The 24,488-nt window shown below is 43.2% G+C and overlaps 1 protein-coding gene across 6 annotated transcripts in view; it reads right to left on the bottom strand.

The window, feature by feature from the left end:
* The window catches only part of LOC130276901 (mucin-5AC-like), a 442,145-nt gene that overhangs the window by 94,911 nt on the left and 322,746 nt on the right, over nucleotides 1–24,488 (bottom strand). For all 6 annotated transcript variants that reach the window (XM_056526890.1, XM_056526891.1, XM_056526895.1 and 3 more), the window contains 3 exons: nucleotides 22,083–22,246; nucleotides 15,308–15,377; nucleotides 281–381 (listed from right to left, as the gene is read on the bottom strand). In XM_056526890.1, coding sequence (XP_056382865.1) covers nucleotides 281–381; nucleotides 15,308–15,377; nucleotides 22,083–22,246 — 335 coding nt within the window. The remainder of the gene's footprint in view (nucleotides 1–280; nucleotides 382–15,307; nucleotides 15,378–22,082; nucleotides 22,247–24,488) is intronic.

Here is a 24,488-nt window from a genome sequence, read left to right as displayed (position 1 = left end):
GAGCAGACGGAATGCAGTCTGGACCAGAAGGGAGACCCCTAGTGGTCCGATTTATAAGGCCATGAAAGTGACATATTTTTTTTATTTTTTTTTACAGGGAGTAAATTGCTAATCTTTATTTAATTCATTTTACCATGATATGCGAAAAAAATATTTTAATGACAGTGGCCATTTAAGAATGAAAATTTACTATGGTAACTAAAGACACCTATATTCATAACAAGGTACCTGTTGTACAGTAAGACAATTCATTCAAATAAGAAAAAAAAAATTTACTTACCACACTGGGGAACACATATATCTTGAGTTGCAATGGATAGAATTGTGTTATTGGGGCAGACACATACGTCTCCAATAAAATTTGGAATATTTGGAGGAATTCTGAAAAAATACAGTAATATACATATGTAACCATGGTTATCTTGAATGTGTTAATCCATCACAGCAATATGGTGTGTTGGGATATCCTAATGCACCAGAGTTTATTATTATTATTACCATAATTATTATTCATTTTATATCACCCTTGGTTCCAGTAATTGAGGTTTGTAAAATTAGATTTGTACTATGTGTTAGGAATAATTTACCTCAACTTCAACTTCAGGAGTGAAGTACAATATCTTAATGCACCAGGGATCAAGATGGTGTTTCATCATATATCATGATAACCAATGAGGTCAGCATTGTTATTTCTTCTAAAAATTTATGAATAAATTGACAACTGGGCATTGCCATTTCCCTTGTCAATAACCTGACTACAGTATTCATCCTGGCCCTAACGGATCTCTTCAGCCTATCCTCTAAACACACTTTTTCCCTCATCATTCGAACACGCAACCAGCACACCCATCCTCGAGAAAACATCTCTTGACCCATCCACTTTCTCCAGCTACTGCCCCATCTCACTACTTCCTTTTGCTTCAAAACTCCTTGAACAATATGCCTATCTTGAACTGTGCTCCAGCCTCTCATCCAACTCACTCCTCAACCACCTGCAATCTGGTTTCTGTCCCCACCACTCTACTGAAATCGCCCTAACCAAGGTGGCCAATGATCTGTTGACCAAAAAAGCTGAAGACCATTACTCTGTTATCCTTCTCCTTTACTTCTCCTCTGCCTTTGACACAGTAGACCATTCTCTACAGTATCTCTCATCCCTCAATGTCACAAATTGAAGGAGTACTGCAGCCATAGACACTTATCCCCTAGGGGATAAATGTCTGATTGCGGGGGGTCCGACCATTCGGACACCCCCCCACCCCGCGCGATCTCCCGTACAATCAGGCACTTAATTCCTATCCTGTGGATAGGGGATAGGTGTCTATGGCTACAGATCTCCTTTAAGCCCTCTCCTGGATCTCCTGATAGTTCACCAGCCGCACATTCTGGGTCTCACACTCTCATACTACCTCCTCATCTCGCCCTCTCTTTTGGAGGTCCCCAAGGCCCTGTCCTAGGGCCCCTACTGTTCTCTATCTACATCCTCAGCCTGGGACAAATTATAGAATCCCATCGCAAGTACCTCCTCTATGCTGACGATACTCAAATCTACCTCTCTGGCCCTAATGTCACTTCCCTCCTATTCAAAATCGCAGATTGTCTGTCAGCTCTAGCTTCCTTTTTTCTCCTCCAACTTTCTCAAACTCAACATGGAAGAAACAAAATTCATAATTTTCCCCTTATCCTGCTCCTATTCCCCACCCGGTCTATTGATCACAGTCAGTGGCTCCACCCTCTCCACCACCCCAAATCCGCTGCTTTTGTGTCATTTTTCGATTCAACAGTGTCTTTCAAACCACACATCCAGACCCTTACCACTGCCTGTTGCCTTCACCTCAAATACATCTTTCGAATCCGTTCATTTCTCAACTTTGACTCCACTGAATTATTGATACATGCCCTCATCATCTCCCGCTTGGACTACTGCAATATCCTCCTTTTGCGGCCTTCCATTAAAATCACTTTCTCCCTCCAATTCTCCCTTAACTCTGCTGCTCAACTAATCCACCTTTCACCTTGCTTCTCCTTTACCTCTCCCCTGTGCCAATCCCTTCACTGGATACCCATATCCCAAATAATTCAATTTAACCTGTACAAGGCCATCCACAACATGTCCCCTCCAAACATCTTTGAAATTATCTTTCGATACCGCCCCACAGGTAATCTCCGATCATCTCGAGAACTCTGACTGTGCTCTCCCCTGGTCCGCACTTCACATAAACATCTCCAAGACTTCTCCCGAACTTCCCCAATACACTGGAATTCACTACGCTGGCACATCCAGCTCACATTTACGATTAAGACCTTTAAAAGCAACCTGTAGACCCATCTATTCAAGAAAGCCTACAACCATCAATAATCCTGCTGCCACTACTGCACCATTAATGGCTACTTCACCACCTGCCCACAGATGACTTGCTGTCCCCCTCACCTACTGTTTCTTTCCCTTCTCCTTGTAGATTGAAAGACCTTATGGGCTCAATGTTCAATGCATTATGTTAATGTTATGTACGGTTACCTTTATCATATGTAAAGTGCCCTGGAAACAAGGGCACTAAAAAAAAATTATAATAATAATAATAGAGTGTGTCACTACACAGGCAAACACTGTTAACACAGATTGTAAAGTGTCAGAGTGTGTAGGAAAACATCTCCTTTGCCATAGTGATTGCAAACAACATTCAGTTGTATGTATTCAGCCTTAATACACCAGCCTGTTACTGCTCATGCCCAGGAGTGCCATTTTTGTCACTTCGGGCCTGTTGGTACCACCTCTTCCCAGTACCCTTTTGGTGATGATATCTGGCAATAGTTGGGGGTTAGCAATGCCTGTTTTGGGGGCTAATGCTAAGCCCTGGCTTAGTAATGGACTACGTCTATGAGACGGCTTTCACTACTAAGCCTGTAAATTAAAGTTAAAAAAAATAACACAGTCCATAAAAAAATTTGAAATAATAATAATAAAAAAAGCACTCCCTTTCAACCCTCGTTAACTATTTTATTTATTTAAAAAAACAAAGCAAAAAAAAAATAACCGTTGGTCATTAACATAGTCCTCAAATCCAAAGCAGTTTTCCCCATTCACCTATCTAAAACGAATGTATTAATACATTTCCATGAGAAACAACTGAGACATTGAGAGTTCTTGCCTATTTTAAAATAGAAAAGACACCATTTAGCTCAACGTGTTCATCTGAGTTATTATTCAATGATAGAATATTTATTTTAGAAATGGTGACAGGACCACATTAAAGGTGTACTCCGGCCCTAAAACATCTTACCCCCTATCTAAAGGTTAGGGGATAAGATGTATGATCGCTGGGGACCCCCACAATCTGTCATTCCGCACCTATAGACTTGCATTGAGGGGGCGTGGTGGGACATCACACAGGGGCGGAGTTGTGATGTCACAATACTTGTCGTCACACTTGACACTCCAGCGCTGCAGAGAGCTCACAAAGATGGGTGCAGAATGACAGATTGTGGGGGTCCTTTGGATAGGGGATACAATCTATTAGGGCTGGAGTACCCCTTTAAGACAATTTAGTCCCATGAAATACTAACACTATGATAGCAAATGAAAACTCAACTGTTTCGTGTATGCACTCGATGTATGTAAGTATTTTTCTATCATTGTGTGATAATAAATGGGTACAAAATGGAAATTTGAAAAAATGGTAAAGATAGAGGTATAACTTGAAGTTCATGTCACACTTAGGGGATGATGCATACAGTTATTTCACAGTAAATAATTTAAAGGCACACAGTAGGAATGTATTGTGCACTTACTGTAATAAGAAACAAATGTGTCAGTTTTATAAATTTAGCTTAGCAGTAGTTTAGATATGCTGTCTTTGTCTTTTTTTTTTGTACTCTGATGCCAGTGAATAGGAATGACGTGTACAGTGAAATCACAAAAAAAAGGCATAATGTCACAAAGTAGTGAATTTAAAAGACTGTGAAGTCATCAGAAAAAGTAAATGCATGCAGTGATGTCACAGTATGGAAATGATGAACTCTCGATGTCAGGGATAATAAACAGTGATGTCACAGTAAGAGGCTAATGCCTACAGTAATGTGACTAGGCAGGCATAATGGACACACCCTCATAATAGAAGTATTGTGTACACAGCACAACACAGTCGCGTCACAGCAATAATGTACACAGAGATGTCACAATACACAGTAACCATATCATTGTGTGAAATTTTTTAGATTCATAAGTGGATAAAATAATGAATACAATGATATACAATGCATTCAGAATTTTTTCAGACCCTTCACTTTAACATTTTGTTATGTTCTGGCCTTATGTTAAAATTTTTTATAAATAAATAATAATAAAATCCCCATCATTATTCACTCAATAACCCATTATAATGAAGTAAAACTGAATTTTGAAAGTTATGCAAATTAGCAAGTTTATTAAAAAGGAAAAACAAAACATTACTATGGACATAAGTATTCAGACCCTTTGCTATGACACTTTGAATTTAGCTCTTGGGGTCTTCTATTTCTCTTGATCATCTTTGAGACCTTGATTGGAGTCACTTGTGGTGAATTCAGATGATTAGACAGGATTTGGAAAGACGCAGCCCTGTTTATATAAGGTCTCACAGCTGACAATGCATATCAGAGCAAACACCAAGCCATGAGGAGAAAAGAACTGCCTGTAGAGCTCAGAGATAGGATGGTGTGGAGGCACAGATCTGGAGAACGGTAAAAAAAAGAATTCTGCTCCATTGAGAATTTGCAAGAGCACAGTGACCTCCATAACTCTTAAATCGAAGAAGTTTGGAACAACCAGGACTTTTCTTTGAACTGACTGTTCCACCAAACTAAGTAGGCTAAACTCCAAAGATACAGACAGGGGAACAAGTCAATGAAGGTGCACTGATGTTATACACAGGTTTTGATGGTGTAGATGGAGTGTACATGCACCAAATTTAATTAATGGTGCATGGCATGTGATAAATATGGTGCACATTTTTCTGAAATTTTACTCCAGAACACCACTCAAGTCCTGGGGAAAAAAGTGTGGGAACTCACCCAAGATTTTTAATCAAGAGCTGGTCCTGCAGGACTCCTGCTAATGGGAACGGTGTTCCTGCTGTGGAAAAAGTGCAGGAGCTCAGTTTCCATGCATTCCTGCAGGACTTGAGCCCTGCGACTTAGCATGATTTATTCTCTGTGACTTTTCAGAGACTATTTTTTTCACCCGCGTGACTTTTCTGCAACTTTTTTTTTTCATGCGGTCTACAGACAGTTTTGTAATCCATGTCTGGGCTGGTGTATGTTTGTAGTGAAATTAAGGTCTATGCGACAAATCTGCAATTTTTTAGAAAAGTCGCACTTCATAAATCTCTGATCACTGCAAAGTGAAAAAGCTAGAGGGTGAATCTAAGTAATTTTCGTCAAAATCCCTTAAGGCTAAGTCTCCACTTGTTTGTTTTTTTGCAAAACGCAAAGAAAAACGCCAATTCTGCCGCATGGCGTTTTTTTGGTCAAAAAACGCTGCGGCCAGATGTTAGCTGTAAGTCAATGAGAAATCGCAAATTTCAAATTCCACTTAGCGTTTTTTCACTTTGGCGTTTTTTTAATCCTTTTGGCGTTTTTTCACTTTTTCTGCGTTTTTTTCCGCTCTTTGGAGTTTTGAAAAAAACGCTGTAGTTCCCTCAAACCGGCGTTTTTTGTCAAATTCTTGGCGTTTTGCTCCCATAGAAGTCTATGGGAGTGAGAAGACGCCAAGAAAAACGCTATGCGGATTTTAACTTTGGCGTTTTTGCAGGCGGTTTTTAATCTTTTTTGGACTTAAGCGATCCAAAAAAGTGATGTAAATAGCTGTTTTTAATAAAATTTCGTAGGGTACGATTAACATTTTTTTCTTCAAAAATATACAGTAGTGAAGGAAAAAATTGTATCTAACGAAATGTATATTATTGAATAACAAAAAACTATAACTTTTTAAACAGGGATCAATTTATGTGTGCGGGGAAATAAAAATGTAGCCGACAATTATAAAAATGTATTGTGTGTGTGTTTTTCACTTTTTTGCTTTATTTTTTACAATTTTTTTTAGTTAGTACTACTACTCCCAGCATGGAACACACTGTTCCATGATGGGAGTAGTACTACCTGAACTAATAGACAGATCGCCCGCTGCGATCTTTCTGTATAATATAGAGATGCAGTGGCTGCTCTTCTATAGTCCCCTGCCCTGACGTATATTTACACTTATTCATATTTCCCACAGATCTGTGATTGGCCGGATGGTTCCAGCCAATCACAGCTCTCTGTGAGAAGTAGGAACATGTGTATATATATACGGCCATGCAGGGGACCATAGGAGAGCGCCGGCCGCTGCATCTATACATTATACAGGAGCATCACAGCGGCTGTCAGGAGTGATACCCGCAGTGATCTTTCCATAACTGCAGGTAATACTACTCCCCACATGGAGCACACTCTGCCTCATGCTGGGAGCTGTAGTACCTGCATTAATAGACAGATCGCAGTGGGTGTCAGAAGTTACACTTGCTGCGATCTGTCTATTAATACAGGTACTACAGCTCCCAGCATGGAGCAGAGTGTGCTCCATGTTGGGAGTAGTAGTGCCTGCTTAAGGACACATCACAGTGGGTATCAGTACTGACACCCTCTGTGATCGTCCTGTCTATAGCAGAGATGGAGCGGCTGTATACATCGCTCACATCCCTGCTCTGCACTATACTCCGGGCCGGCCACTCATTCATTCATCTTTTCCTCAGAGCTGAGATTGGCTGCAACCATCCGTCCAATCACAGCTCTGGGTGGGAAATATGAATTTCTGTTGACATCAGTGGCCGGAGTATAGTGCAGAGAGGCGAGCGATGTATAGACCCGCTCGCTTCTCTGCTATATTATGTATGTATGCTATATATATGTCTATAGTACAGGTACTATCACTCCATGCATGGAACAGTCTGTTCCATGCTGGGAGTAGTTGTCCTACATAAAATTTTTTAAAAATGTCTAAAAAAAAAAAAAAAAAGTGAAACACACACTTTATTAAAAAATAATAAAAATTGGGTTATAAAATATATACATTGCGTTTAATAAAAAAAAATTCCATAACTGCTGCATCCTTTTTTTTTTTTTGTACCCAAGAAATTTTGGGTACAAAAAAAAAAAAAAAAAACGCCAAGGTGCAATTTCCACACAAAGGAAAAAAACGCCGGAAAAAACGCCAGAAAAAACGCATGATGACGTCACTTGCGATTTTTCAGGCGTTTTTTTATTCCCTAAAAACGCAGTGCAAAAAAACCAAGAGGAGACTTAGCCTAAGCAAAAAGCCACACACCTTTTGCACAAGTACGACAAATCTGAGAGAAATTGACATCAGCTGACTACAAAGCTTGATAAAGATAGCAGAAACCATCACTGCAATACTATACTAATTGGTTGTGGGGTGGTATAAGACACATGTCTGGAGTTTTCGGAGAAAAAAAAAAAAACATCTAAAGGACTCTCTGACTGTGGGAAATAAGATTCAGAGTGGTCTGATGAAAATAAGTCTGAACTTTCTAGCCTCAATTTTAAGCATCACATCTGGTGCAACCAGGCGCTGCTTATCACCTGCCCAATACCTTATCTACAGTAAAGCGTGCTGGCGGCAGCATCATGCTACAGGAGTGTTTTTCAGCAGCTGGGATTGGGCGATTGATCAGGGATTAGGGAAAGCTAAGTACAGAGATATTCCTTATGAAATCCAGATTCAGAGTGTTCTGGTCTTCAGACGAGAGTCGAAGGTTTAACTTTTAACAATGTTGCTTTGGTAAGCGAGTTCTGTAGTCATTTTTATTTTGCTTTGGTTTTGCTTATGTGCAACATATTTATCATACTATCACAGGGGGGTTGATACATTTGTCTTACATGAGCAAAAAACAATACATTACTTTAGATTGCAATTTTTATAGCACACATAAGCAATAACCAATAAACATCTTCAGAACACCACTGGGAAACACCACCTCCTCTCCTCTGTGTTTATTAAAAGTTTTTACAACTTTTTTTTCCCCCTAAATGTACAAAAAAAAATGTTGTGTTTATTATTAATAAAATGCTTAAAGAGGGCTTGTAATGGGAGTGTTCTTTTGTTATATATATATATATATATATATATATATATATATATATATATATATATATATATATAAATATATATATATAAATATATTTTATTTTATTTTATTTTTTTTTTTTTTTTTCAAACATGTTGTTTTTTTAAATTATCCGGCTGAGAATGAAAATGTGAGGAACCACACACATTTTTTAAATAATTAAATAATTTTAAAAAACAAAAAACGTGTGGGGTTCCCCCTATTTTCACTCTCAGCCAGATACCAACCAAGCAGCAACAGCCTGACGTTACCAGGGTGGGCAAGGACCATAGTTACTGGCCCTCCCCAGCCTAAATAACACCAGCCTGTTACCACATAGGCCCAGGAGCACCATTTTTGATGCTACGGGCCTGTTGGTGAGGGCTCTTCCCGCCACCCCTGTGGCGGTGTGTCCTGGGGTAATAATTGGGTGTTAGCACTAGCTGTTTTTAAGGCTAACGCTAAGCCCCGGCTTAGTAATGGATTCTGTCTGTAAGACGGCTTCCACTACTAAGCCTGTAAAGTAAATAAAAATAAAACACAACATGTTTAAAAAACTTTTATTCCAAAAAACACTCCTCCACAAGCCCCTGTTAACCATTTGATTAATATTATATATTGCAGTTTAGAAACAGCTGGAGGCACCCCGTTTCTTAACTACAACGTCCATGATGGGAGTTGTAGTTTAGAAAAATCTGGAGGCACCCTAGTGTTAAAATGCCAGCCGCATCTACCACCAGCCCGCTAGCTGTTGCAAGACTACAACTCCTAGCATGCAGTGAGGACATGCTGGCAGTTGTAGTTGCAACTCATGGGCGGGTGGTTGAAACAGGCCGGTCGGCTCCTAGAAATATGTAACTACAGTGTAATTTCATATTTCGCGGGCGGTGCCGTGATTGGCCGGTTGCCAGTGTAGTTTCATATTTCTAGGAGCCCTCTGCTGCCCTGGCCCCTCAGCTCATCTCCCCCTCCCCTGTAATCTTATCCTGCCACTAACGCACATCTCTCCCTGCCGCCGCGGCTCATGTCCCCCCCTGGCCACCGCTCATCTGCCCCCACCGCTGCTTATCTCCCCCAGCCACCGCCACCGCTCATCTTCTCTCGGCTGCCGCCCTCATCTGCCCCCGGCGCTACACATTACACCCTGACGCCGCCGCTCATCCCCCCACTGTCACATATCTCACTCTGCCGCTCATCTCCCCAAGCCGCCGCACATCTCACCCTGCTCCCCCCCACCACTGCTCATCTCCACCCGGCCACCGCATCTCTTCTCACCCCCGCTGCCGCTCATTTCCCCCCCAGGCCGCCGCTCATCTCCTCCCCCCCACACCGCTGCTCATCTCCCCCCACACCGCCGCTCATCTCCCCCACGTCGGTGCTCATCCCCCCCCACGCTGCCGCTCATCTCCGCCACTGCCACTCATCCCCCCTCGCCGTCGTCGCCACTCATCTCCCACCCTCCGCCACTCATCTCTCCTGCTGCTGCCGCTCCTCTTGCCCCAGCGCCACTGCTGCTGTTCATCTCACACCTGCACTACCTCTTGCAAGACTACAAATCTCAGTATGTCTTTACAGTGAGGACATGCTGTGAGTTTTAGTTGTGGCAGGTGGTTGATGCAGGCCGGTGGCTAGGGCAGCAGAGGGCTCCCAGATATATGAAACTACACTGTAATTTCATATTTCCCCGGCGATGCCGTAATTGGCCGAGACCAACCGGCCAATCAGGGCTCCGCCCAGAAAATTTAAAATTACAGTGTATTTTCATATATCTGGATGCCGGCCGGCTCTGCTGCCCCGGCCACCGGCCTGCATCAACCCCCCGCCACAAATAAAACTCCCAGCATATCCTCCCTGTAAGGGCATGTTGGGAGTTGTGGTCTTGAAACAGGCAGTGCGAGATGCAGCAGCACTGGGGCAAGAAGAGCGGCGGCGGCAGGGTGAGTTGTGCGGCGGAGTGGGGGGGGAGATGAGCGGTGGGGGCAGGAAGGAGATGAGCGGCGGCGGGTTAAGATTACGGGGGAAATATGTGATTTATATGGGGTGGTGGGGGGGTGAGATATGAGATGAGCAGGTGGGGGAGATTCGGTTTATAAGACGGCTTCCGGCGGGAAATATGAAATCCAGCTCTCCAAAGCAGGTTTTGTAAGCCAGGTCCAGGCTGGCTTACATTTACTCTGCTTTGGAGGCGGTTGCGACTTTTTGTGCGACTTTCGCACTTGATAAATCCCTGACTGCTGCAAAGTGAAAATAGAAATTTACTTTGGTAAGCTCTTTTGTAATTTTTTGCTTTTTTTACAATTTTTTTTCTCCCTAAATATACTTACCCATTTTTTGTTTGTTTTTTTTCTTCTCATTTTAGATCCATGTATCCTGTGGACTATTTAAGATTTGGTGGACTACTATGATAACCAGCGTTTTTTCTTTTGTTTAATATTAATAAAACAGTTACTGAGGGCTTCTGGGGGAGGGGGGGGAGTGTTTTTTTAAATAAAAGTTTTATAAACGTGTTGCATTTTTTTATTTATTTACTTTACAGGTTTAGTAGTGGAAGCAAGTCAGGGAAGCTTGTCAACCGCTCGCAAATATCCTGCCAGCCACGCCAGGACATGCTGGGAGTTGTAGTTGTGCAGCGTGGGCGGGAGACAAGCTTGTCACCTGCCCTTTCGCTTGACTACAACTCCCAGCAGGCCTTTACAGTAAGGACATGCTGGAAGTTGTAGACTTATGACACAGGCAGGCGAGAGATGTGCTTGTCACCCGCCCCCACCATCTGAGTACAACTCCCAGAATGTCCTTACTATAAGGGCATGCTGGGAGTTGTAGTTGTGCAGCAGGAGCAGGCGACAAGCTTGTCTCCCACCCCGCCGCATGACTGCAACTCCCAGAATGTCCTTATTGTAAGGGCATGTTGGGAGTTGTAGTCGTGCGGCTCGAGCGGGAGATCACCCACCCGCACATCCTCCGCCCTCGCCGCACCACTTATTGTAAGGGCATGCTGGGAATTTTAGTCGTGAGGCGCGGGCGGGTGGAAGATGTGTAGGCGGGTAACAAGCTTGTCACCCGCCCGCACATCTACCGCCTATCCGTGCTGCACCACTACAACTCCCAGCATGTCCTGGCGCGGCTGGCAGGATATGTGCGAGCGGTTGACAAACTTCCCTGACTTGCTTCCACTACTAGACTCAGGTATGGAAGTTGCAGGAATCTTTCTGATTAAGGGTATGGTCCCATGTACCGCTTATGTAGTGTATTTCCCTCTGCAGCAGCAGGAAATACGCTGCTATTCTCATCATACACACAGGACTAGCTGGTGGCAGCCCTGTGTTTTCAGTGAAGATTGTAGGCGGAGCCGCGCCGGCATGACTGTGCCGCCGGCTAGCCCTGTGTGTATGATCATCTGAAGCAATATGCAGCGTATTTCCCGCTGCTGCAAATGATTTTGCGCAGCGATATGTACGCTGTGTAAGCAGTATGTGGGACTGTATCCTAAATGAGTCTTGGGACTATTCTTGGGCAACAAGATTACCCGGGAAGTTTTCTGCCACAGGAGCCTAGTGAGGTAGCCATACACAAGATATGTTATCACATACAAATGCTAGTGGATGGCTTAATTATAATAAAAAAAAAAATATTAATGAGTGCCAGCATATTCTGCAGCACGTTACAATTCTGAGGGTACATATTTAGAAGAATATCCCACATTACATTATTACACACTAATTTTTCCCCAAGGGGAGTATGGAATAGGTTTGACACAAAAGACAGAAAGCCTTATTTCTATAATGGTTCAGCTGCCATCTTTTATAAATAGGGTCGATTACATAAAGGTCAGTGAAGCAGTCACTAGTTAATCTCTTTATATACAGATACAAAGTGCACGGAGCCTAGGGGGAAACTGCTGAAGAAAGTAGTGATAGTAAGGGAAACCAATAAGGGAATGTTACATGCCTGCCTAAAAAGATGTGTGTTTTAGGGCACGTTCAAACCTGGATGTTAGGTACAGTGATCCCTCAACTTACAATGGCCTCAACATACAATAGTTTCAACATACAATGGTCTTTTCTGGACCATTGTAACTTGAAACCAGAATCAACATGCTCCGGACAGTCTAGATCTGTGAGACATGTCACAACTGGAGGAACTGACCAATCAGAATGGGCATTCACACCTGTACTACTGAAGTGTATGCACTAACTGGTGTCTGGTAGCGCCCCCTACAGTACAGGGAGGTATTACATGTGCTGTACTATTTACCTGTGCCACGGTTAGCTGCCCCTTTTGACACCAGGTAAGGGCGGCTACATTTTGCGTGTACTGCACAGGACCCTGAAGAAGCTCCTGTCCTCTATATAGACCAGTGTTTCCCAACCAGGGTGCCTCGAGCGGTTGCAAAACTACAACTCCCAGCATGCCTGGACAGCCTTTGGCTGTCCAGGCATGCTGGGAGTTGTAGTTTTGCAACCGCTGGAGGCACCCTGGATGGGAAACACTGACATACACAGTGATTTACAGCTCCCAACAGATTTTTCTTACGTTTATATGTAAGGACTTGCTTTATCTATTATATTATATCTACTATTTTTGGATGATATTTTGGGGCTTCAGAACCAATTACCAGGTTTCCATAGAGTTCTGGTCTCAACATACAATGGTTTCAACATACAACGGTCATCCTGGAACCAATTAATATTGTAACTTGAGGGACCACTGTATAAGTTCGATGGCTTGGCGTATTGCATTGAGGAGAACTGGTGCAGGTCGATTAAAGTCTTGGAGACTGGAATGATGAGTTTGGATTATGGAAGATGGTAGTTTTATAAAATTCGCAAAATGTAGAGCACCTGTGGGATGGTAGATAGAGCTGAGGAAGGAGATGTAGGGAGTAGAGATGAGCGAACTTACAGTAAATTCGATTCGTCATGAACTTCTCGGCTCGGCAGTTGATGACTTATCCTGCATAAATTAGTTCAGCTTTCCGGTGCTCCGGTGGGCTGGAAAAGGTGGATACAGTCCTAGGAAAGAGTCTCCTAGGACTGTATCCACCTTTTCCAGCCCACTGGAGCACCTGAAAGCTGAACTAATTTATGCAGGATAAATCAACTGCCGAGCCGAGAAGTTCGTGACGAATCAAATTTACTGTAAGTTCGCTCATCTCTAGTAGGGAGGTGCAGCACAGTGGAGAGCTTTGTGGGTGAGAGTGAGGAGTTTATATTGGATTCGGGGAAACCAGTGCTATGACTGGCACAGGAATGAGGGGAATTAGTGTTGGCGGCTGGACAGGAAGATGAGTCTTGCTGCTGCATAAAGGACTGACCCGAAAGGGGGAGTTTAGAGAATTAAAGAACTACAGTAATCCAGACAAGAATACATCTTAGCAACAATGGGGGAGATTTATCAAAACCTGTGCAAAGGAAAAGTTGCCCAGTTGCCCATAGCAACCAATCAGATCGCTTCTTTTATTTTGCAGAGGCCTTGTTAAAAATGAAAGAAGCAAGCTGATTGGTTGCTATGGGCAACTAGGCAACTTTTCCTCTGGACAGGTTTTGATAAATCTCCCCCAATAAGTTGAGCTGTTTAAAAGTAAAAGGGTAAATTCTGGAGATTCAAGTGACAAGATTGTAAAAGAAAATATGAAAGGGAATTAAATATAGGGATAAAAGGTAGAGCTGCATCTAACAGAGAGACTTAAAGGGGAGCCTTTGGAGTTCAATTTGAGAACATGGGTCCCATATACAGTGGTCCCTCAACATACGATGGTAATCCGTTCCAAACGGACCATCGTTTGTTGAAACCATCGTATGTTGAGGGATCCGTGCAATGTAAAGTATAGGACAGAGGTCTACAACCTGCGGACCTCCAGATGTTGCAAAACCACAACATCCAGCACGCCCGGACAGCCGTTGGCTGTCCAGGCATGCTGGGTGTTGTAGTTCTGCAACATCTGGAGGTCCGCAGGTTGAAGACAACTAGTATTGGAAGTTGTACTCACCTGTCCCCGCCGCTCCGGACCATCACCGCTCATCACCGCTGCCCAGGATGTCGCCGTCCATCGCTGTCACCGCGTCCCCGAGGTGTCCCTGACGCTTCGGCAAGGCCTCTGCTTCCCCGGCAACCGCGCTCTCCGTCGCCGCCATCACGTCGCTACCCACGCCATTCCTATTGGATGACAGGACGGCGTGCGCAGTGACGTGATGACGACGATGGAGAGTGCCGACGATGCAGGGAATCCCGAAGAGGACGCGACGGAGCCCCGAGGACAGGTAAGTGATCGTCAGAGGACCACACGGGGCACCATACACGGTGGCAGCTGAAGCAGTCTGTGCTGCCGGATAGCCGTTTATGTGATGGCCCCGACATACAAAAGCATCGTATGTTGATGCTGCCTTCAACATGCGATGGCCTCTGAGAAACCATCGTATGTTGAAATGATCGTATGTCGGGGCAATCGTAGGTCGAGGGGTTGGCGATGGGAGTTTTCAAATTCAAACTAGACATATTCAGAACAAAAGGGCTTTAGTTCTACAGAGTATCTGAAAGTGTTTGCTCCCGTTATCAGATTTTGGTTGCTTTAAATGTTGTGATTAGTGTTGCTCGCGAATATTCGCAATTCGAATATTATTCGCGAATATCGCATATTCGCGAATTTCGCGAATATAGCGCTATATATTCGTAATTACGAATATTCGTTTTTTTTTTGTTTTTTTTCACAGTACACATCACAGTGATCATCCCTCTCTGCTTCCAGCTTGTGTGGTGTAAAGAAGGCTCTAATACTACTGTGTGAGACTGGCGTGCGAAGTTTCGCATATGCGAACATTTGCATATGCTAATTTTCGCATGCGCGAATTTTTCGCATTTGCGAAAATAAAACGAGAATATTACGAATATGCGAATATTCGCGAATATATGACGAATATTCGTCCATATATTCGCGAATATTCGCAAATTCGAATATGGCCTATGCCGCTCAACACTAGTTGTGATTGAGTAAGGTATGCTATATGTTGGAGATCAGAGGAGCTTTTATATTCCACAGATAATCACATATGAAACAAATATTTACATATTATAAACAGAATGTTGCAGAAGATGATTATTTAGGGGTAGACCACACTTCAAATTTTGGAAGCTGAAAAGAGAACATGTTCTAAAACTATAACCATTCATACCTTGAACTGCAGGTAGGTTGTTGAATGTTGCTGCATGCTTTATAAACTTTTGAGTCAGGACAGTTATAAGCTGTAAGCAAATATAGATAGGTGAATGAATGCTACATTCTCAATCATAATATTGGCCATTTGGCCACTATAGTAACAGTGTAGTAACGAGCATAAAAACATTCAATGTCAATCAAAAAATGTTAACCTATATTATCTACTAAATTACTTTTGCACCAACTTTGTGCAAGGTAAGTCAATGTTTCTTTTTTTACTTAGATTTTACTTTAAATATCAATATTAACCCCTTCATGACCCAGCCCATTTTCACCTTCATGACCTGGGCATTTTTTGAAAATCTGACCACTGTCACTTTAAACATTAATAACTTTGGAATGCTTTTACTTATCATTCTGATTCCGAGATTGTTTTTTCGTGACATATTCTACTTTATTTTATCGGTAAAATTTCACTGATATTTGTATCCTTTCTTGGTAAAAAATCTAAAAATTTCATGAAAATTTTGAAAATTTAGCATTTTTCTAACTTTGAAAGTCTCTGCTTGAAAGGAAAATGGATATTCCAAATAAATTACATATTGATTCACATATACAATATGTCTACTTTGTGTTTGCATTAAAAAATTGACAAGTTTTTACTTTTGGAAGACATCAGAGGGCTTCAAAGTTCCGCAGCAATTTTCCAATTTTTCTCAAGATTTTCAAAATCTTAATTTTTCAGGGCCCAGTTCAGGTTGGAAGTGGATTTTAAGGATCTTCATATTAGAAATACCCCATAAATGACCCCATTATAAAAACTGCACCCCCCAAAGTATTCAAAATGACATTCAGTAAGTGTTTTAACCCTTTAGGTGTTTCACAGGAATAGCAGCAAAGTGAAGGAGAAAATTCTAAATCTTCATTTTTTACACTCGCATTTTCTTGTAGACCCAATTTTTTAATTTTTACAAGGGGTAAAAGGAGAGAAATCACCCTAAAATTTGTAACCCAATTTCTCTCGAGTAAGGAAATACCTCATATGCGTATGTAAAATGTTCGGTGGGCGCAGTAGAGGGCTCAGAAGGGAAGGAGCGACAATGGGATTTTGGAGAGTGAGTTTTTCTGAAAGGGTTTTTGGGGGGCATGTCCCATTTAGGAAGTCCCTATGGTGCCAGAACAGTGGACCCCCCCACATGTGACCCCATTTTGGAAACTATACCCCTCATGAAATGTAATAAGGGGTGCAGTGAGCATTTACACCCCACTGGCGTTTGACAGATATTTGAAACGGTGGACTGTGCAAATCAAAAATTTTATTTTTCATTTTCACAGCCCACTGTTCCAAAAATCTGTCATACACCAGTGGGGTGTAAATGCTCACTGCACCCCTTATTACATTCCGTGAGGGGTGTAGTTTCCAAAATGGGGTCACATATGGATATTTATTGTTTTGCGTTTGTCAGAACTGCTGTAACAATCAGCCACCCCTGTGCAAATCGCCTCAAATGTACATGGTGCACTCTCCCTTCTGGGCCTTGTTGTGCGCCCCCAGAGCACTTTGCGCCCACATATGGGGTATCTCCGTACTCAGGAGAAATTGCGTTACAAATTTAGAGGGTCTTTTTTCCCTTTTACCTCTTGTGAAAATGAAAAGTATAGGGCAACACCAGCATGTCAGTGTAAAAAATTTATTTTTTTACACTAACATGCTGGTGTAGACCCCAACTTCACCTTTTCATAAGGGGTTAAAGAAGAAAAAGCCCCCCAAAATTTGTAAGGCAATTTCTCCCGAGTACGGCGATACCCCATATGTGTCCCAAAACTGTTGGCCTGAAATACGACAGGGCTCCAAAGTGAGAGAGCGCCATGCGCATTTGAGGCCTGAATTAGGGATTTGCATAGGGGTGGACATAGGGGTATTCTACGCCAGTGATTCTCAAACAGGGTGCCTCCAGCTGTTACAAAACTCCCAGCATGCCTGGACAGTCAACGGCTGTCCGGCAATACTGGGAGTTATTATTTTGCAACAGCTGGAGGCTCCGTTTTGGAAACAGTAGCGTACCAGACGTTTTTCATTTTTTGGGGGGAGGGGGGCTGTGTAGGGGTATGTGTATATGTAGTGTTTTTTACTTTTTATTTTAGGTTAGTGTCAGTGTATTGTAGTGTTTTTAGGGTACAGTCACATGGGCAGAGGTTCACAGCAAGTTTGCCGCTGGAAGTTTGAGCTGCAGCGCAAAATTTGCGCCATCTCAAACTTGCAGCACTCACTGTAAACCTCCGCCCATGTGAGTGTACCCTGTACATTCACATTGGGGGGAGGGGGCAAACATCCAGCTGTTGCAAACTCCGAGCATGCCCTTTGGCTGTCCGTGCATGCTGGGAGTTGTAGTTTTGCAACAGCTGGAGGAACACTGGTTTGGAAACACTAAGTTAAGTAATAAACTTTCAAGTGTTTTGCAACCAAACTTAGTGTTTCCAAACCAGTGTGCCTCCAGCTGTTGCAAAACTACAACTCCCAGCATGCATGGTCTGTCAGTGCATGCTGGGAGTTATAGTTTTGCAACAATTGCAACAGCTGGAGGCACTGAGGTAGGAAACGGACAATGTTTCCCAACTAGTGTGCCTCCAGATGTTGCAAAACTACAACTCCCAGCATGCCCAGACTGCCAAGGCATGCTGGAAGTTGTAGTTCGGCAATATCTGAAGGATCAGATGTTGCTGAACTACAACTTCCAGCATGCCTGGGCAGTCTGGGCATGCTGGGAGTTGTAGTTTTGCAACATCTGGAGGTCCACAGTTTGGAGACCACTGTATAATGGTCTCCAATCTGTGCTCTTCCAGATGTTAGAGAACTACAACTCCCAGCATGCCTGGACAGACTGAGCATGCTGAGATTTGTAGTTTTGCAACATCTGGAAGAGCACAGATTGGAGACCATTATACAGTGGTCTCCAAACTGTGGACCTCCAGATGTTGCAAAACTACAACTCCCAGCATGCCCAGAAAGCCAAAGGCTGTCTGGGCATGCTGGGAGTTGCAGTTTTGAAACTCTCAGAGGCAGCAGTGAGATCGCTTTACGGCGATCTCACTGCTGCCAATGAAGATGCTGCACTGCTGCCGGAAACTCACCTCCGGGACGCAGCGCAGCCAGGACCGCATGGAGGACGCCGGGACCGCACGGAGGACGCCGGGACCGCTCGGGACTCCGCTCCGACGGGTAAGTGACGCCGGGGGACGGGACAGGGACACTTAGCAGAGCGGTGTGTGTCCCGATCCCCGTGATCGGGACTCACACACCGCGCTGCTAAGTATTTTCATAGCGAAACGCTGCTATCAGCTAGTCAGATTTGACCAGCTGATAGCAGCGATCGCTGGGGGGGGGGGGGGGGGTGGGGGACGAAACCCCCCGTGGTCGCACGGTAAGATGGCTGGCTATCAGTGATAGCCACCATCTTTCCGGGCGCTGCGGGGTGCCGCGAGTAGCGGCAGTAATGTCCATGACGTACCTGTATGTCATGGGTCGGGAACACCTTGCCACCCATGACGTACAGGTATGTCATAGGTCGGGAAGGGGTTAAAATATCAATGTTAAAATAAAAAGATTAAGGTCAACGGTAGAGCTATTTTCCCACGTTTATTTGGGTGATGGGTTTGACTAGCGTACATCTTATTTATCAAGAAGGTGGAGCAGGATGATGAATTTTGCGCAGCTCTGCTGTGGTGGGAAAAGCTCTACCACATACACTTTTTCTAGACGCTTGTGAGGGAGGGAAGTAGACACTTTCCCGAGTCCTGAATTTAGAAGGTTAAGTGTTTTTACTTAATTTCAAAGAGCTGCCTGGACATTTTAACTTGCATTTTAGACTCTACAATCAAATTTGATTGCGGCATCTAAGGGGTTAAAGCCGGGCATCACCGTGATCAGTGATATCTGGCATTAGAGATGGGACCTGGTGGCAGACAGCCGCCAGGACCACCCAGCTATGACCCTCGCTCAGCTCCTGAGCGCGTGTCATAGAAGGAGAGTGGGATACTTGGTAGGTGGTGTAGCTTTGCACCTAAATAAGTACCTTTGCGCACAAAATAGCGACTTTTGACTAAAGTCGCAAAATGATAAATACATGACCACTGCATGGTCAAAAAGAAAAAGTTCTACGGGTAGACAAAAAGAGTGAAACTGTCTATATCAAAAGATGCATAAAAGTCGCAAAATAGTCGCCTGAACTGCGCCAAAATATAGACAACAAAATGCTCTAAAAGCAATGATAAATCTCCCCCTAAATGTTTTTAAGGATCATCCTAGTAACAGTCTGAGAAAGATATATCAAATATTATATTGTTGCATGAAACCAGGAGTGATAGGTGAAGGTTTCAAAATAAAAATTGAAGCCGGCACACTGTGTGCCCTAAGGCTGGAACTCCACTGACGTTTTGTTTTGCAAAAACGCCATTAAAAACGCCAATTTTCCCGCACAGGGTTTTTTCAGTGAAAAAACGCCACGGCCAGATATTAGCTGCAAGTCAATAGTAAACTACAAAATGCCAGATTCACTCAGTTTGGCATTTTTTTTAATCCTTTTGGCGTTTTTCAGCAATTTCGGGCTCAGAGGCTGGATTGGCATTTTTTGCCTAGTTTGGCGTTTTTTGCCCTGAAATCGTGGCGTTTTCCTCCCATAGAAGTCTATGGGAGAGCAAAAACACCAAGAAAAACGGCATGTTGGTTTAAAAAATTTTTGCAGGCAGTTTTTATTCTTTTTTGGACTATTGCGATCCTAAAAAATTATGTAGATACCTTTTTTATTAAAATTTCGTAGGGTACCATAAGAAAAAAATAATAAAAAAGATACAGTAGTGATGGAAAAAATTGCATCTAACGAAATGTATCTTTTTTTATTATGAAATGTTTATTAATTTTTAAACAGGGATCAATTTATGTGAGCGGGTAGAGAACAAAAAATGTAGCTGACAATAATAAAAATGTAGTGTGTGCGTGTTTCTTCACTTTTTTTTAAACATTTTTTAGGTAGTACTACTACTCCCAGCATGGAACACACTGTTCCATGATGGGAGTAGTAGTGAATGTACTTATTGACAGATCGCCAGGGTTAGTTGCGATCCTCTTGTATAATGTATAGATGCGGCGACCGCTCTTCTATAGTCCCCTGCACTGACGTATATATACACCTATTCATATTTCCTGCAGAACTGTGATTGGCCAGATGGTTCCAGCCAATCACAACTCTCTGTGTGAAATAGAAATATGTGTATATATACGGCCGTGCAGGGGACCATAGGAGAGCGGCAGCGGCATCTATACATTATACAGGAGAATCGCAGCAGATGTCAGTAGTGATACCCGCAGTGATCTTTCCTTAGCTACAAGTACTACTACTCCCAACATTCCCAGTACACTCTGCCCCATGCTGGCAGCTGTAGTACCTGCATTAATAGACAGATCGCAGCGAGTGTCAGAAGTTACACTTGCTGCGCTCTGTCTATTAATGCAGGTACTACAGCTCCCAGCATGGAGCAGAGTGTGCTCCACGTTGGGAGTAGGAGTACCTGCTTAAGGACACATCACAGTGGATATCACTACTGACACCGGCTGTGATCGTCCTGTCTATAGCAGAGATGCAGAGCGGCTGTATGCATCGCTCGCATCCCTCCTCTGCACTATACTCCGGCCGGCCACTCATTCATTCCTCTTTTCCTCAGAGCTGTGATTGGCTGAAACCATCCGGCCAATCACAGCTCTGGGCGGAAAATATGAACGATGTTCTATTCACATCACTGGCCGGAGTACAGAGCAGAGATGTGAGCGCTGTATAGATCCGCATCACTGCTATATTATGGACGATCGCATCGGGTGTCAGACTGACACCCGGGGCGATATGTCTATAGTACAGGTACTACTAATCCCAGCATGGAACAGTGTGTCCTATGCTGGGAATAGTAGTACTACATAAAAAATGTTTAAAAAACAAAAAAGTTAAACACACACACACTTTATAAAAAAAAATTCTAAAAATGTTGTTATAAAAAAGAAACATTTAGTTAAATACATTTTTACATCCCTACTGCATCCTTTTTTTTTTTTTTTTTTGGTACCCAACTATTTTGTAAAAAAAAAAAATGTAAAAGGGGCCAAAAATGGCAAATTCCACACAAAGGTAAAAATGCCAGAAAAAACGCCAAAACCCAGGGGAAAACTGTGGCAGTCTTTCTGGCATTTTTTCTGGCGTTTTTATGCCACAAAAATCGCATACCAAAAATCTCAGTGGAGTCCTAGCCTAACACTCACTGGCATCGAGCCGCATTCTCTGCTCCACATCTCCACTAAAAAACTAAAATAGCTTTTTGCTAAAATCATGGAGCCCCAATCTGTACTCAATAAAGCACTGTACAGTAGAATCCTTTTATAGGCCAAAGCTGGAGCAACCACAGCGATAAAGAACCACTGCAACGTTCTGCTTGTTCATGAGAAGTCGCAGCTGTAATCTACAGTAGCTATCAATCTGCAGAATGATAATTTTTACTAAGAAAGTGGGGGTAAATATAGTTTTCTAAGTATGACTAAAAGCTCCCTATTCCCCTTTTGCCTGTAAAATAAAACCATCTGAACATATTTTTCCTCATGCTCTACAAAAAAGTCATTAGAAAGATATACCACTATAGAAAATGTAGAATTGGAAATTTTTTTAGAAATAATGTCTAAAATTTTAGGTTTCCAGAATATCAACAACATATTATCAGCAATATTTTAACAAAGTTATTTAAGGAACACTTACAACATTCAGTATCTTTCCGCCAATCTGTGCACTTTCCATAATTGATACATTTTGCTGCATAGGCTTTCACACTGTCACAGAAAGTAGTTTTATCGCAATGACTTGCAAAACATTGCTTGAGGTATACTTCATATGGAACAATTTTGTGACATTCATCAAATACGCTGATGAAGAAAACAAAACAAGTTAACAGACTAAAGGGAGCCTATCAGCAGTTTTGGGCACTCAAAACTGCTTATAGCGCTATATGAAGGTGGCCACAAACAGGCTGGAAGTTTTTGGGAAATCATCTTTTTCGTGCATGGGAGAACAACTTTAACATGAAGGGTCACCCTCTTGGTCACTTGCAACAGCAGCAACCAACAAATTAAAACAAGTTTTAAGAAGTTGTAAACTTGTTGAGAAAGTAGGTAAGAAATGAAGAATAGTCACCCATTATCGATAACATAATTCGGTGATCCAATAAGAATGGAAAGAAAAAAAGAGTTAATAGTATACAGTAAGTGAGAGATAAAGAAAAAAAACAGCAGGGTTGCCATCAGGCAGTACAGTACTGCTCTCAGGCGGCATGAAAAGTAAAAACAGAAAAGGGGACTGGCACCATCGCTACCCACCTCTCAGCCTCTGCCTGCAGAAGCAGTCACCTACCATAATGGGGCTCCAGGTCCTCGTGTTTTTACTTTGGTGAAAAGAACAGACTCCATTGTGGGGCCAGTTCTTTGTACCAATCTAAAATCATGGGGCACTGGCCATTTTTTCTCCTTGCATCTTACATAGACCCAAACATATGGGAGCGTAGAGAAGAGATTGCTATTACGCTCTGTAGGTGTTGGCATCATGCAGTGATGTTGCCTTTTGTTACTATTACAGAGCCACAAGAGGGCTCTAAAGCTGCATTACAATGAATAGCCCAGAGGATAAAGAAGATGGAGGAGAAGGGAAAGCCTCTGTATTCCTCCATTCCTTCCCAAACATTGGAAGAGCAGAACAGGTGTGAAAGACTAGCGGGGGGAAGGGGGTAATGGTGAGGGGTTTCTGAAGCTGCTGCCTGTCTGTGTCCAACTCTGACAACAGCTTCAGTCCGTATCTTTGACTGCTAAAAGGTATCTTCTTCTTCCCTCCTCCCATTGCTCCTTTCTGTTGTTTTCATCCCTTATATCTAACAGACTTGACCATTTGTACCCTTTAGATTCGAATTCAGGATCTCCTGTTTACTAGACAGGTGCTTTAACCAACTAAGCCACAGCGCCAAGTTTACGTGGCGCTGTGGCTTAGTTGATTGAAGAGCCTCTTGTCTAGTAAACAGGAGATCTTGAATTTGAATCTCAGCAGGTCCTTTGTACCCTTGCCAAGTAACATCACCCCCTGTACTACCCATCTAACCCCTACCCCTTTACCGTTCACTGCCCCCTAGTCCATACACAGAGAACCCTGTCACCTCGTAAATCCCTAGTCCTACAGAATTCTGCCAAGTAGTGTCTCCACCATGCTCCCTTTTCTTCCCTTTTCAGTCCACCTACTGTATCTTTGACTATAGCTATGACGCCCCCTCCCGTAGGCTTGCATTGAGGGGCGGAGCGTGACGTCACATGGGGGAGGAGGCGTGACGTCACACGCCGCCGGCCCGGTGGTCGCCCATAATCCGACCCGGAGCAAACACGCAAATAGCTATAACGCCCCCTCCCGTAGGCTTGTATTGAGGAGCGGAACGTGATATAACACGGGGGCGGAGGTATGACGTCACAGGCCGCCTGCCCGGTGAACATGCTCCAGGGACTGATTACAAACGGGGTGCCGTGTGCATGATCACAGGCGTCCCCAGCGGCGGGACTCCCGCGAATAGGCATCTTATCCCCTATCCTTTGGATAGGGGATAAGATGTGTAAGCACCGGAGAACCCCTTTAAAGAAATGTGATACCTGTATGGGTTAATTCAATGTGTAAGCAAGCTAGCAGCTGTTAGCCTTTTCGTAATGCCGTATAATAGCTTATATTGGGTTCATGTCTGGAGCTTGATGGAGATCTGAATAATAGGGGACTGGACGTTTGTGGTTGTGGAATTGAAATGTGTGGGAGCGGTGATAAATGTATTTCTGAAGGACACCGCTGTGACCAGTGATTGGCTGAGTGGGCCATCACTCCTAAAATGAATCTGTCTGGAAAGTAGGCAGCAGGCGATGAGCTGGGAATCTGATGACCGTACAGAAGGAGCTTCGGGAAGACCAAGGTAAATAAGTATGCAGATTTTCACTGCAGATTTCGCCTTTTCAATATGAAAATGCTTTGTTAACATGCATTCTCACAATTGCGTCTCCGCCTTATCTCACCTGCTTATTTATTGATACCTTTTTTTACCTCCCTACCAGCTTTCAAAGAGGCATCAACCTCTCAAAAAATTTCTAGTGG

The sequence above is a fragment of the Hyla sarda genome, chromosome 6 (genome assembly GCF_029499605.1).
Source record: "Hyla sarda isolate aHylSar1 chromosome 6, aHylSar1.hap1, whole genome shotgun sequence".
Lineage (NCBI taxonomy): Eukaryota > Metazoa > Chordata > Amphibia > Anura > Hylidae > Hyla > Hyla sarda.
Note: the sequence above shows the minus strand (reverse complement) of the source record. Positions and strands in the feature narration are given on the sequence as shown.